This window comes from Acipenser ruthenus, chromosome 3, assembly GCF_902713425.1.
Source record: "Acipenser ruthenus chromosome 3, fAciRut3.2 maternal haplotype, whole genome shotgun sequence".
Lineage (NCBI taxonomy): Eukaryota > Metazoa > Chordata > Actinopteri > Acipenseriformes > Acipenseridae > Acipenser > Acipenser ruthenus.
The window spans coordinates 56,158,598-56,175,143 of NC_081191.1; the positions used below are offsets into that span (position 1 = coordinate 56,158,598).

The window sequence follows — 16,546 nt, forward strand, 5'->3', positions numbered from 1 at the left end:
ATGTTTTTGTCTGTCAAATGTATCTATTTTGTATGTGCAGGTTTAGCATGTGAATTCTTCAGCCTGTGTGATGACCAGGGATCCTAGTTTTTCACCATAAAAAAAAATGAAATTCTCAGATAAAAAAAAAAACAATAAAAATCTGTTATTCCGCAATTAAAATAAAAGGCTAAAACTGAACAGCCACCCCCACCCCCTTCACATAATATACACAAACAGTACTAATAAGGAGAACATAAGAACATAAGAAAGTTTACAAACGAGAGGAGGCCATTCAGCCCATCTTACTCGTTTGGTTGTTAGTAGCTTATTGGTCCCAGAATCTCATTAAGCAGCTTCTTGGATCCCAGGGTGTCAGCTTCAACAACATTACTGGGGAGTTGGTTCTTTCTGTGTAAAAAAGTGCCTCCTATTTTCTGTTCTGAATGCCCTTTCTCTAATCTCCATTTGTGACCCCTGGTCCTTGTTTCTTTTTTCAGGTCAAAAAAGTCCCCTGGGTCGACATTGTCTATACCTTTTAGGATTTTGAATGCTTGAATCAGATCACCGCGTAGTCTTCTTTTTTCAAGACTGAATAGATTCAATTCTTTTAGCCTGTCTGCATACGACATGCTTTTTAAACCCGGGATAAGTCCGGTTGCTCTTCTTTGCACTCTTTCAAGAGCAGCAATATCCTTTTTGTAACGAGGTGACCAGAACTGAACACAATATTCTAGGTGAGGTCTTACTAATCCATTGTAAAGTTTTAACATTACTTCCCTTGATTTAAATTTAACACTTCTCACAATATATTCGAGCATCTTGTTGGCCTTTTTTGAGTAACATGAATAACAGTTAACACAGGAAGTATTTATTGGTACACTTTTAAATTCTAAGGAAGTTTCAAGCTCACCAGTGCCATCAATCAATAATATAAACAAACTTACTATTTTACTTTAAATATTACAAATACGTCTGTGTAGTAATAATAATAAAAAAATAAAAATAAAAATAGTATTCATATTAGTTTATCTCTGAGTTAGTCTTTGTTATCTGGATGGCTATTGCCAAACTCCTTGAGCCAATCTTAAGGATGATTTATTTATTTATTTATTTTTACAGTTTTCAGCATCTTTAAACAGCTTGTTGAGTAGTAACAACGCACTGGACACTGAAGTACACTGCAGCTACATTTCAGCATGAATGTGACAGTGCGCCTCATTCAACCTTGCCCTCTGTACACCAGAAGCAGTTTTATTGAACAAGTACGTTTATGTAAATTTAAAGCAAAATTGCCTGTGTTTATAATTAAGTGTTTTAATTTGGTTATCAACAACCAAAAAAAACATTGCATGTTTTTTGCCCCGCCCCAGGTGTAAAACTAAAAATTCCCCCGACACCATAGAAAATCATTGTTTTTCCGCGTTATTCTGCAGCAAACAGATTGCTAGGATCCCTGGTGATGACCCAAGTGTGACTAGCAACCACACCCATTGAGCTAAACTTTCTTAAAAGGCATTGGAGAAAGGGACTTTCAAGAAACTTTATCAAGAAATGTGTGAAGTGCCTTTCTTTTACACTTTCAATTAGAATGTGTGCAGCAGATAAAGTAACAAAGAATCCAAATAGTGGCCTCAAACTGAAAAATATCTAAAATTGTGGTGTTATGGTTAAAAAAAAACAAAACATGGAACGCTATTAGCTAATTTCTTAAACTACAAACAGAAATCTGACATACTGTAGAAATATCACATTTTAATGAGAAGGGAAAAAAAGAAAGTTCATGTAGTTTAACATGAATGGTGTTGCAGTGGGGTCAAATAATTTAAAAAAAAAATTGTTAAAAACCAGTCGACATTTCTTTTTTCACACTGTTTCTTATAGCTATCAAAAGTTACAACTTGAGTTTGATTAAGGCTGTCTAATGAGAGAGAGAGAGAGAGAGAGAGAGAGAGAGAGAGAGAGAGAGAGAGAGAGAGAGAGGGAGAGAGAGAGAGGGAGAGAGAGAGAGAGAGAGAGAGAGAGTGTGTATGTTCATACCAATCTTGCAGATTTGTTTAACTGCATATATAATGACAATGATCTAATCTTCTATAGGACCGGAAAACCATCTTCATCGTGACAACGCTGCTAGCAAACATGACGCATTGCTAAGCAAGTGTTTTGAAAGCTAATTAGCTATGAAACACTCCCTTTATCAATGTAGGTTAAAAAGAAATTCTGTCACTTAGTACAGGAAGGGTAATTTTAGTCTCACATTTGTCCACAAGTTTCTGGAAATAAAACCAGAGCACAACACACATAAACAAAGCGCTTTGAGAACTCTCATTTCTCTTTAATGATTAATCTTTACAAAAATACAGGAAGCACCAAACATGTGCTTGCCAACGTTTAGAGAAAACTTACTGTTACTTAGTAACAGAATGCCTCATGTTTGATTCCCTTAAGTTTCTAGTCTTTTAGGATAATACTAGCAAGACTGGTTTAATTTCTTAAATAGCAAAGTATGTTAGTTATATACACATATCCTGCTAAAACGCATACTGTACATAACACATTATAGGTGTACTGACAAAGAAACATAGTCTTGCTCAGCCAATTGGGCATCAGCACCTTGGAAAACAGGAACTCCATGATGTATACTCAAAGAAATGTATTTAAATGTCTGTACACAGTTTAGTTAAACTTGGACAAGAGACTCTGAAGATATAGCCTTCATCAGACCAATCAACCAGAGGCATGAGCTACTGCACATAGGACTTATTCCCATCAAGAACTTGTTCTGAGGAATACCCATATCAAGTTTCATCTCAATTCAAGGAATTGTCTCAAACAGCTAATCCTCCCTGGTAATTTTACTTTACATAAAGTCTGTATGTTACTACTTACCCGTGTTATTTTCTCTGTCCCATGGAAACCATGCTTTTCAAAGTGCTCAGCTAAATTGATAAAAGTGTGCTTCTCCAGGTATTGGCAATTGCTAAGAATTATTAACAGTCTCTGTTCCTAAAAAAACAAAACAAAAAAAACAAAAAACACAACAGCTTATTTACAGCACTGTTTTGTCCACCCAGCTGAAGGACTTACAGTCTGAAACGTCCCGATAGAACAGATTTATTTCAAATCAATTATTCACATTTGTAGTACCTACATTACCTTTTTCATGTATGCAAAGAAAGTTACAGTCAAGACTACTGCAGAGTATGTATCTCTCCAGTACCCTTTCATCATTCAACAATAATTTACGTACATCACAACACTGGCACCTGTGTGTGTAAAAAGCATAGAGATGGGCCCATTGCATAGGTGGTTGTACTACTACTAAATCATACTCACCATAAGGTTAAATACCTCTCTAACTTTTATACAGCATGAAGCTGTGGAGTAGTGGTTAGGGCTCTGGACTCTTGACCGGAGGGTCGTGGGTTCAATCCCAGATGGGGGACACTGCTGCTGTACCCTTGAGCAAAGTACTTTACCTAGATTGCTCCAGTAAAAACCCAACTGTATAAATGGGTAATTGTATGTAAAAATAACGTATACAAAATAATGTAATTGTATGTAAAAATAATGTGATATCTTGTAACAGCTGTAAGTCGCCCTGGATAAGGGCGTCTGCTAAGAAAATAAATAATAATAATAATAAAATGGCTTTTCATCCCAGCAACACGTATGAAAGACACTGTATGGGTTGACTTTAGATTTCTAATGCAATCTTATGATTACTATTATACATACATGTATAACAACAATAAATAAATAAATAACTGGGTTCATCTTTCACAGTTTTCTGCTTGTGATATGATCTTATGAAAAGTATCATTATTTCTTAAGAAAACCACTGAGAAAGAAGGAAATCACACTTTTATTTGAGTTTCAAATCTCATAAGAACATTCTAAGAACAAATCTCCAAAATTGAAATGATTCATGCACCCCCTGTTGTTGCCTTTACGGTTTCATTGAAGTGGTGCATGGAAACTTGAAGGTCTTCGACCAGAGAGAGGGGAAAACCCTTTGCCTGCCAAGGACCAACCTTTACTAGAGCTTTGAAGTATTTCATTTACAAGAATTGTTCCTTTGTACTCCTCCCCCATTTTGAAAGGTTTACTCCACTTTTAATAAACACATGTATTAGGAATCTATTCATTCATTTTTAACATTTTACCTGGAAGCTCTCAGGTGACCATGACCTCATTTTTCCAAAGCGGTTATGGGGTGAGACAGCACCAATAAAAACATGCAGACATAAATATCAGGGCTTAACTGATGACTGTACACATTACATTATTTGTTTTAAAAATCCATATTCTGCTACTCTACCAAACAGAAAGTCCCACAGAGTCACCGCTTACAACAGTGGTGATACACAGTAAATTTCATAAGGAAAAACAAATACGTTCCTATCTCTGGTAATTGGTAGTATTTTTATCCTGGTTTTAATCTATTTTGATAGGCATTTTAAAAAGGGAGACTATGCTGGGTTCGAGCAGACTATTCTTTTTATTCTCAGCACTTGAAGATGGCCATGCTGCCAAAACCGTAACCATTTTGCTTCTTTTTTTTCAGGTGAATAATGCAAGAACGTTGAATAATGAGAGGTAAATAAAACAATTTTAAGAACTTTTTCTATATAATGTTAATGGGATATTTACAGTAGAATGTCAAAACTCTAGTCAGAAATCCAGGCATACTCAAATATGTAAAGTGCTGTTTTGCATGCATTCTTAAAGTGAATATTTAGAAGTATGAAAGTTTAACAAAACAGAGCTTACCTTTATTTTGTTTAATACTTTGGCTTGTATATGAAATATTAGCATGCACATTATGTTAAGCAGCTTTCCTCAGAAATTGTAAACACAATATGCCCACATTAAACATGGCTGTACAATGTGTCTTACTCCGACATAATGTTTTCCTGTTTCCAAGCAAAGCCACGGTGGTCACGTGCAAATTGACCACTTAGCGACCAGCTGGGTGTGTACAAAACCCACTTACCATAGAGAGTATTGACAGACAGCTAAATATCCCTTCAGTCACGACAAGATCTGTTGCAGCACCCGTGTCTAAAATAGCCATTATTTAAATACTAAATCTGTATATTATATTAATGTATTTTAACTTTTAATAAAAATTAATTTGAGACCAGCCGGAACCTCTTGAATAAATGTTAATATTAAGCAACTTGCCTGTGTAGTAATTATAAGATGATGCAATTTTGTGCTGCACTTAGTCTCTGGCCTACAACAAATGCGACAAATCTGGTATTTTTTGTTTAGTATGTAGAACTGTATCTAATTATTTGTATTTGCATAAGTCTACTTTAATACCACAATGACTTCGGCTGGATGACAAATGAACAGATTTTTATTAATATGTAAAGGAACTTTCCGTAAAGTTAAAATCTAAATCTTGCTGTGAGCTTTTCAACAGGACTAAAGTATTTTGTAGGCCGATGCTATACACGTACAGACCAGTCACGTAACAAAAGTTAAACATATTTAAATACAATTAATATAAGTTCCACCATATTGGTATATAATGTTGCAGACTCACATTTTATGATGTATTATTAAAAACAAACAATCTACTGTATGTATAGATTTATTTGAAAAAAAGGGTTACAGAGTGAACGTGTACTAGTCAGAGAAACAGAGAGAACCTACAAAACAATATCAGACAGGTTGAAGAATGGGTTCATTAAATTATCTTTGAAAATATTAGCAATCAGCACTTCAATTTATTCCATCACATGTCAAATCTTTAACTTTGCAAATGACTCTGAGGTTATGATGTGTTTTTAGCAGATTGCTTGGCATTCACTGATTCACCAACACCAGGTTGTGAACCAGCCATGGCACGGACTGGACAATTAACATGATCTGCTTTCCTGATAAATTAATACAAGGAACATTGGAATATGAAAGAATGCACCATGTCAAACTGCAGCAATTGATAACAGTTGGGAGCACATCTGAACAAGTCAGGGGCACACCAAGAAGTTTTAACGAGTGGGCTTCCTTTTGTACATAACTGTCACAATAAAACTTATTTTTAAAATTAAAAAAGACATTTCATAAAATATAACGTGCATTAAAATATAGCTATTGTGTTTATGATTCCTCTGAACGCTGTATATGTAAGTCTTTATAATTAAAACAAAAGCAGGTTATTTGTATGTACTGAGCCAGCATCTTGCAGGTAACAATATCATATTATAGAAAAAGGCCTAACCTCACATCTCAAACAATACAAGTTACAAAAAAATATATAATTTAAAGATTTAGTATTTAAATAATGGCTATTTCAAACACAGGGACTGCAGAAGGCCTTGTCGTGACTGAAAGGATATTTAGCCTACCTGTCTACCTATAATCTCTATGGTACCCGAGTTTTGTGCACGCCCAACCTGATCGCAAAGGGGTCAATTTACACGTGACCACCGTGGCTTTGCTTGGGGTCAGGAAAACATTATGTCAGAGTAAGAAACACTGCACAGCCATGTTTGAAGGGGATATTTTATTTAGAATTGCATTTACAAAATAATTTTCAAATTGCATATACAAGCTTAAAGAAATAGGAATTCTTAAACAAAACGAAGGTAAGTTCTATTTGTTAAACTTCCACCCCCTAAATATTCACTTTAAGTACACTTTACATTCCCAGCGGTTCCTTGCAATCTGTGTTAGATTTGCGTTGCACTTCATGGTTCATCCACGCCCAAGGTAAGTTGCTGTTAAAATGATACGTAAAAAGGAGGCAAAGCAAAAGCATGCAGATGTATTCTAATGAGACACCTGCTTCAACGAGCTCAAGCAGACACATGTGCAGGATTTTTAAGGCAAGACTTTAGGAAACCTAATTAAACATAAATACATATGTTGATTTCTATTGCCATTACACATACAGTAATTATACACGTAGCTGTCATGTTGCAAATAGAATTACTTATGTATGTTCTAAAAACCAACTGGCCACAGTCACAGTTAGTTCAGATGTTTCTTCTATAGTACCACCTGAAAAGTAGATATGGCCTTTCTCTGGAAGTAGTACTATAATATTACTAGTATTTTCTACCAACACCTACTCCCTAGTTATGGACAGCACATGCAAAATGACGAGGCCTGAATTTTGAGCAGAACAATCCATGCATATGGTACTTACCGGTGTTGGGCAGAAGTCTTCATGAATGTTGCTAAACAGATCAGGAGATGCAATATCCGATGAGAGACTGAAAAAGAAAGGGTTTTTTAGACACTTCATAGGGTATGAAAAGAATGTACCTCAATTACAAACCATAAAACATCTGTATCCGGTGATGCTGTCAAGTGCTACAATGAATGGGTCAGGCTGTTCGATTTGCCTTAGATAATCTCATCTATATGCTTTTTTCTTTTTTTTTTTTTTATATATCCATTTTAGCAGCGTAACAACACAACCCAGGCTGTACGTTTCCAATGTAATGCACAAAGTTCTACAGAAAATGGGCTATGTCCCATGCCTCAATACTTCTTAGACTACTGTATATTATAGTGAGAGTACAGTTTGTTGTGTGTTATTACTTATTTAAGACAGCCACCAAGTAGCTGCATTGCCAACAACAGATATATGTATGCAAACTCTGCCTAGGAAGGCAACCGCCACAATGTATTCTCAAAGAGCTACCAAAGAGCTTCTATCTATACTTTAATACTCTGTACTGTATACTTACTGGGAAGTGTCTACATCACCATCAGTTTTGGTACTTAACTGCTCCAAGCAGTTTATAAACACCTGCCAGAAAAGAAAGCATACCATAGGAAGTTCATTATAAAGCTCTGTGTCTCACTTGTACTACAATAATGCACATATAGCAGTGATAGGCACACTTTCTTGTGAATACTGTAAAATGATAAAATTATGAAAATGAGCCTTCAAAGTCACCTTTTAAAGTTTTAGGTCACACCCAATTGTATCCTAGCTCTCAGGCTCTTCAACCCCTTTTTTAATTGAAAACCCATCAGTAACAGAGAGTCATCATTAACAAAAAAAGTAAAATGTGACAGGTGGAAAGACAGACAGACAGATTATATATCCCAAGATTCTGATGGATCATCTGTATCTAAAAGCAAAATAAACCGCCGACAAGCTTTGTTTCATTCTTTCAAGGAGGAGGTGTGAAGTAACAACTGTTGTTTTGTGGCAGGCCCCATAATTATACAGAAATAGATCCTGTACACTTTACCTTCATGATTCCAACACAGAGTTCACAAACTTGATCCTGGGTTCTTTCTTGCTGAAAAATCTATACCAAAAAAGTAAACAAAACAAAAATAATGGAATTTAGAACAAAAATAAAGCATGTAGATTTTAAACCTTAAAGCCAGCTTCAGTACATAATACCACTTATGTAAACATGTATCTTTCCTTTGAGCTTTTATAATTATTGTACACTTTTATGGATTTACAGACTAATATAATCTTGTCATACTGAATGTTGGGAAGTACCAAGAAATTACCAATATGTCCTCACTGACAAGTTTGAGTTGAAGGTTTATGAAGCATTCTGCAATATTTTAAAACAAACCAAGGACCCAATTTGAATGAATCTTAGGTGTCACATGGTGATTTTGTAGAATTTCTGCTCTCTGCTGGCCAATCAATGAAAAGCAGGAGGCAGAAGGGTTGGAAAACCAGAAGAAACTGACATTCCATTGAAGAGCAGTGTTGTGCCAGCATAGGTTGGGTTATTGTAAAAAGCAGTCAGTTGTTATCACTGCTCCATGTGGCATGTGATTTATTCTACATTAACATACATCTGACATACACAGTTTTTAATGAAATATTGCATGCATTTAAAGATTAATTAACCAGCTGTATATTTGGATTGGGTATTCTGTAAAACAGGCTCAGTGAACAAAACTACTTAGAACACAGTTCAAACATTTATTTCACATATTGAGATTTATATATATATATAAAAAAATCTTACATTAACTTCTCCTGGTTTACATTCCATGGGCTCCTTAAGAGACTCCAACATCTGCACTATGCAATGTTCAAACTGAGATGGCTAGATGTAAAGAAAGATCATTTTTACAATAATGAACATTTACTTACTAGCCAACATTTGAAACTGTTTGATTGTCTGCTGTCCCCTACCCAAGGGCAATACACAGGCAACCTTGCAGTCTTTTCCACTGCAGGACTTTGCTCTAACCAGTTCCATAATTATGTAATGGACCCTGCTGAAGGTCAATTAAACAATTAAGAAACAAAATCCTGCAGTGGAATTGCCTGGAAGGGTCAAGGTCACCCCTGTTATGTGACCCTCTTGGAAACGAGATAAACTGTAGCTACACAGTGTCTGCAGTGCTCCTTTACTTAAGCACCCTCCTTTTCCAAGGTCTGCCACAAACGATTCTACTATTAAAATATCGACTTTTAAAATAGGCTGCTACTTTAAGTTATGTACTGTATATACGCGTCAATAATGTTGTTTTCTTAGTGCTTAATCAGTTCCTAGATCACATACTATAACAAAAATGTAGCTCAGTTTTTATCATCCAATGGTGTCTTTGTTTATTATAAGCGAATGTTAATGTCCACAATTACAATAACATATTTAAGCTATTAATAAAATGATCTTACAATAATAAAAAAACATGTGTAGAGTATTTTAAAAAATGTTTTATTTTAAATTAATTTGCCATGTATGCAGTATGCCTGTCATTCCTACATTAACCCCCAATCGTAACATCTTTCATTTTAACAGTAAAGTAAAAAAAAAAAAAAAAAAATCTCAGGTCTGTTTTCTTGCTCTCGAAAGCCTAGAATTAAAACTATTGAAAATATTGTTTATGATAATGAATACCGATATATTTATTATGTTTGGCATATTAAATATGTAGACCTACTAACTAAATAATTCTACTAACGTACACCTTTTTATTTAATTAAAGAACTACAGGTTTGTTAATGTAATAAGTACATTTTATATCGTAGTCTTCCTTTGCATCATGTTTACGTCTCGTGACAAAAACGTGCATTATGATTGGGTTGCATTACGTTGTTCCCTGTGTGTTGCCAGCTTGTCGACTGCATGCTTGTCTCTTGTGTGACCACCGCAAACTGCAAGGCAACATGCAGGCAACAAATGTGTTCCTCTTGTTACCATCGACAAAAGTCACCAGTGTGACCAGGCCTTTAGGGTAACACCAAGAATCATGAATCCCTCTAGTGGATGCTGAAAGAAGTTTTCCAGGGAGCATGTTGATTGCACCGTGTAACAAATTTTTTTTTTTTTTTTTTGGTTCCTGGTAGTAAGTGTTATTTCCTAATTGCTTATGCCTCAAAAGTATAGAAAATGGCTATTATTCCCCACAAACTTTGCTTTTGTGACCAGGACAGTGATATTTTGAAATTTACCTATTTTCCAGAACATTCCAGATAGATTCAGTGCTGAGTAAACTTGGAGTAACTTCTAGAACTTTCTAGAACTTTCCAGTAATATAAATAGTAGTATAAATACACGGGCCTTAAGCCCACCAGTTCAGTTTAGTTCCAGCTGCCTAAGTGGATACATATCTGCATTTTTCTGAGATGGCATCAAGAGGCTGCAAGCATCCGGCAGACGCATTTTGCTATGTCTGCGGCCAATTTATCAAGACAAGAGCGAAAAAGTACTCCGTGGAAGCATCTGCTAAGATGTGTGAGGCCTACAAAGCATATTTCGGCATGCCTGTCGGGGATCAAGACAAACCCTGGGCACCTCATTTCACCTGCAAGCACTGCAAAAAAACTCTGGAAGGTAAGATGGACAATTGTTGCTTGGAATTTTATGTTATAAAATTTGTTAAAATTTTTAAAATTGTAAAAGTTTTTAATTTTAAAATGTTTTACAATTTTCAGTGTTATTGAAAAAATATATCATATGTAAAAAATGTTGCGAGAATCTCTTACACATTAGTCATGGGTGAAATAAATGTATTTTTGTAGGATGGTACAGAGGGGAAAAGAGAGCCATGAAGTTCGCTATCCCAAGAATTTGGCGGGAACCCACTGACCACTCAAGCAACTGCTACTTCTGCATGGTGGACCCTTCCAAACGTCGGACTGGCAAGAGACCTTGGTCTCACCAAGTCCAATGCCGAGCTTTTGACGTCTAGGCTCAAGCAGTGGAACTTGTTGGATGAAAGTGTGCAAGTCGCAGATCAGAGGAAGCGTCACCAACCTTTTTCCAGCTTCTTCACCCGTCAAGATGGGCTCTGATTCTGCCACAATGTGACCAGTCTGTTCGAGGCAATCGGAATCGCCTGTAACCAGAATGAGTGGCGCCTCTTCACTGACAGCTCATCCAGGAGCCTCAAAGCCGTGCTCGTCTCTTCCCCTGGCTCACTCGGTGCACCTCAAATAGGATTACAACAGCATAAAGACCTTGCTGGACACCTTGAAGTATGATGAGTACGGCTGGGAGGTCATAGGAGACTTCAAAATGGTGGCATTCCTGATGGGTCTCCAAGGCGGTTTTACCAAGTTTCCCTGCTATCTTTGCCTTTGGGACAGCAGGGACACCAAGGCGCACTACCACAGGCGGGACTGGCCACAGCAGCCTGAGTTCTCTGTGGGGAGGAACAACGTCAAGTGGGAGCCACTGGTGGACCCCTGGAAGGTGCTGATGCCACCACTGCACATCAAATTGGGCCTTATGAAACAATTTGTCAGAGCTCTAGATAAGGAGTCGGCAGCCTTCAAGTACCTTCAAGACTTCTTCCCTAAGCTGTCTGAGGCAAAGGTCAAAGCCGGTGTCTTTGTCGGACCACAGATAAAGAAGATCCTGGAGTGCAATGAATTCCCCAAGAAGCTCACTAGTAAGGAGAAAGCGGCTTGGAACAGCTTTGTCGCAGTGGTTCGGGGCTTCCTGGGCAATCACAAGGCCGAAAACTATGTGGAGCTGGTTGAGACTCTGGTGAAGAACTACGGCACAATGGGCTGTAGGATGTCCCTCAAAGTCCATATCCTTGATGCTCATCTTGATAAATTCAAGGAGAACATGGGAGCGTACTCGGAGGAGCAAGGCGAGCGCTTCCACCAGGATATACTGGACTTTGAACGCCGCTACCAAAGGACAGTATAACGAGAACATGATGGGAGACTACATTTGGGGGCTGATTCGTGAAAGTGATTTACAGTATAATCGTAAATCTCGAAAAACTACTCACTTCTAAATCTTTTGCAGTCATTTTTGTATTACTTTAGTATAAATACATGTTAATTTGGATTCATATGTTGTTTTTTTCTGACTTTATGTGAACGAAGACACAAATTTGTCCGTTTTCTCATTGGAAATAGGTCAATTTCAAAATATCACTGTCCTGGTCACAAAAGCAAAGTTTGTGGGGAATAATAGCCATTATCTATACTTTTGAGGCATAAGCAATTAGGAAATAACACTTACTAAACAGGAACAAAAATTGTGTTACATAGTGTTGTCAGGTTAATCTTTTTTTCTTCAGAAGAATGAGAGACTGGATTCAAACTACGTATTACTTTCTAATAAAAATAAATAAATAAATAAATAAATAAATAAATAAACAAACAAACATATAAAAAATGCATTTTTCATATGTGCGGTACGCATATCTAGATCTTGTTTTCAAATATGTTATCAGGCCGTTGGTCACCAAATAAAAAGTTTTTTACTATACTTTTAAAGAAGAAAAAGTATATGCACAATGTCTGAAATGGTTAAAATACCTTTATTTTTTTTAAAATGGTAAAGATAGATTGAAATCAAAATTAAATACTTTCATTTTCTCACAGCAAAAAAAAAAAGAAACAAAATGTAGTACTGCAGCTTTAAAGGGCTTTAACACAATCTGAAATACAGCCAAAATGAAATGAAAACACTTTTTTTTTTTTTTTTTAATATAAATTTAGTCATCGCCAATTATTTTTACCCCGGTTTTCACCCCAATTTAGCATGCCCAATTATTATCTGTATCCCCGGCTCACCGCTCGCAACCCCCCCGCCGACTCAGGAAACGGAGGCTGGAACACGCGTCCTCCGAAACGTGCTCCTTCCAAGCCGTCATTTTTCGCACTGCAGATCCACAGCAATGCTACCAGACCTATAGTGCCGGAGGACAACACAGATCTGGCGGCTCCGCTGCAGAGCCACAGGCGCCCTATCGACCACAGGGGTCGCTGATGCGCGGTGAGCCGTGGATTCCCCTGCCGACCTAAGCCCTCCCTACCCGGGCAGCGCTCAGCCAATTGTGCGCCGCCCCCTAGGAACTCTCGGTCACGGTCAGCTGTGACATAGCCTGGATTCGAACCAGCGATCTCCAGGCTATAGAGCACATCCTGCGAGGAGCGCCTTTACTGGATGCGCCACTCGGGAGCCCCGAAATGAAAACACTTCTACTGTTACTGTGTTAAAATGTTCTTTCATCAACAGGAGACAAGCAGAACTGAAATACCATTATTAATAATATGCAATGAAGTTTGACTTTTTTAGCATCAACTCATTGTGAAATGAACAGCACCTGTTTTTATTTTTTTTGGGCAAAGCTAAAATAGATAATGCAGGGTAGTATTTTACTACACATATACAATTATTAAAAATATGTTTTGTTGAACATAATTATAACAACAACTTGCAATCATTCTTGATTATCTATTTATTGTTGGAAACTGTCAAGCTAAATACAGTTAGTAGTACTGTGTATGCACATTACAGAATATTTACACATAATACATGTTTCATGCCATGTACGTACCAAGGTTGTAATTCCCTCATTGTCCACAACCCAGTCTGCTTTTTCTGCCAGTCTTTTAACATCTGTTTATAAAAATGGTATGTCAGTTTATTTTTATTTTATTTTATTTTAAATTAACAACAAAGAATGCAAACATATACAGTAAGGCCTAGTCAGAGTAGAAATTAGGCCTAACCATCTGAAACACATTTTCATGACAAACAGTCCTCAGATTATTACCATTACTCTTAACAGTCTTTTTTCTGATGGCATCCTGCACATGATTAAATATGATGTCAGACCTGGGGACTTCTCTGCAGCTTTAACACAGATGGAAAATTAAGTGTTTTAACGATCAAATAGTAACTGTCACACATAGTTCTAGACTAAAAACAAGCAAGTAAATCAAAGTCCAACTTACCTTCGGATGTCTGCTGCAGTGTCATCATAAGACAGCGTACTCGCAGGTCCAAAATCAGGTCCTGCATAACTTGCAAAAGGTCATTAGGTATTTCCAAGGCTGCCAGTGCTTCATAACTGACTCTAATTGAATATCAGAAAAAAAACAAAAATGCTTTTTTTGCACAACTTGGTTTCACTTAAAAGAAATTCCCTTGGGAAACTGTAACACTGGCATTAGTTACCATTATATGACCCCCCCCAGTATTACTTAAGTATCTCCAATGTTAATGCACACAAAGCAAGCTCTATTATTTTGGCTTATTGATACAGCCTACCTATACCAGGGGGCAGTGTAGCCAGCTTCATGTCTGACAACTGACTTACTTCACACCAGCTGGAAACAGTACTAGGTATTATATACCCCAGGACTTTCATACTACACTGATCGAACGGCTATATAACTGGGTGTAAATCAACATGCAAAAATATGAAGTAAAGGTTGTTGCCTTGAGAACTATGGAATTCCATTATCACAGGCAGGCTCGATGTTCTGCCTATGGTCCATTTAGAATGATCACTACCTATCGACTGGCACCTGTTTACAGATACTTATTGTTATTTCAATCTTTCTTAAATCAGTAAGATTATATCATTGGAATAAAGTCTTCTATTCATAACTGATTAATGACATACTACTCCAGGCAACATATAAAGCGAGAAAAGCAGTACCTTTTTAATATTGCCAGTTCAAAGATACCAATTATTTAATTTATTTTTTTAATCGAGAAATCGTAGTGCTAAGATCATAATGGGATCCATGTTTTATGTTTTAAATAAGTGTTTTTTTTGTCCATGAAAACTGTTTTCAGTACAGTATGTGCTACCGCACAGAATGCATTTACTATAATGGACCAGCAACTTGCGTTACTGTGATTTTTTTTTTTTTTTTACTTTACCTCACAGTGTGAATGACTTGAGTCAGCCACTGTCCTGAAAGCTCAGACTTCATCTCCCATCCACCATACTGTTTCAGCTCCATCTCACTCAAGCTGAATGGCAGAAGTGCCCCGCGGATTAGTTTCATCAAAGAAAGCATCACTTCTTGAATCATTTTCTAAAAAATAAAAAGACAACAAGAAAAATAAAGTACATTTACTCACCTGTAGTAGGTGTGTTTGCTGCCCTGAAATGTATAAACATGACTTTCTATGAGCCTATATTCACTGTATGTGGTATTGTTAATAAATGGGTCAATAATCAATCATTAGGGGGAAACAGTGGAAAATGTTCTATATAAAGAGCTGTGATATCAAGAAGTATTAGGATCTAATACTTCTAATATTAATTTAATTTAGGGGATGATGTGTTTGGACAGGGTAGTATCTTAATTCCCCAGGAAAAAAAATCAGATTTTAACAAATTAAAAATAAGCTTAATTCATCATAAATGATCTTGCAGATATCCACTGTAAATGAAAACACCAAATAAGCAAAGTAATATAGACAAGTAGTGTTGGAGGAGAGTTTTGACAATTTACTCTTTATTGGCCAATTAGATAAAGAGACCATAATGCAAGACAAATCAGCAATTCATCAGCAATGGGAGACACTCACCCTGAAATCATTTTGTCTCTGTCTGGCATTTTTCTTTGACTTTTCAACTTGACCAGATTTCTCTCCTGTCTGTAAGCACACAAACAAAACAAACAAATACATAAATCATGATCATAACTTAACCCTTATCGCAAGAAAACTGATAAAGGGCAGATTTAAAAGTTGAAAAAACGTATAATACTTAAAAAGGATTTGATTAACTTTGGTAATGCACTTAAAAATATTGATTGGAGTGAATTTATGGTATGTTACAATGTAGAATCCTGTTGTGATACCTTCAATCCAGAAATACAGACTCAAATTGACAAATACTCTACAAAGGTCAAAAACAAAACTGGGAAAAAAAACTGATCTACCATGGTTTATTGAGTCATTATGGCAATTGCTTAAAAAAGGGGATCACGCTTTGAAGACATCGTTAAAAACTGGTAGAGGGAGTGATATAATGATATACAAAGGACTAAGAAATAAAGTAATAAGTGAACTAAGAAAAGCAAAGGCTAATTGTTTTATGAACATTATAAATGAGGGAAGTGTTATCAGTAAATCAATTTGGAAAAATCTTGAACATTTAACTGGAAATGACAAACATAAATATAAAAGTGAAACTGAATTGAAGTTACAAGGCAGTCTGATAACTGATAACGAGATTATCGCCTCCACGTTTAATACTTTTTTTTATAAATTCAGTGCAGGATCTGGGTCAGAAATTTGGTAGAAGAAATTTGGATGTCTCCCAAGTTAATAACAGTTACCCCATTTTTAACATTGCTGAAATCTCAAAGATAAACGTATATGAGCTACTTGGTTCTCTA

The 16,546-nt window shown here is 36.4% G+C and overlaps 1 protein-coding gene across 2 annotated transcripts in view; it reads right to left on the reverse strand.

The window, feature by feature from the left end:
* LOC117394682 (exocyst complex component 2) overlaps positions 1-16,546 on the reverse strand; it is a 163,132-nt gene that overhangs the window by 33,291 nt on the left and 113,295 nt on the right. For both annotated transcript variants that reach the window (XM_033993116.3, XM_059014142.1), the window contains exons 14-22: positions 15,732-15,800; positions 15,075-15,232; positions 14,138-14,259; positions 13,738-13,799; positions 8,949-9,029; positions 8,202-8,261; positions 7,689-7,750; positions 7,142-7,208; positions 2,869-2,985 (exon numbers count right to left, since the gene is read on the reverse strand). In XM_033993116.3, the coding sequence (XP_033849007.2) occupies positions 2,869-2,985; positions 7,142-7,208; positions 7,689-7,750; positions 8,202-8,261; positions 8,949-9,029; positions 13,738-13,799; positions 14,138-14,259; positions 15,075-15,232; positions 15,732-15,800 (798 nt within the window). The remainder of the gene's footprint in view (positions 1-2,868; positions 2,986-7,141; positions 7,209-7,688; positions 7,751-8,201; positions 8,262-8,948; positions 9,030-13,737; positions 13,800-14,137; positions 14,260-15,074; positions 15,233-15,731; positions 15,801-16,546) is intronic.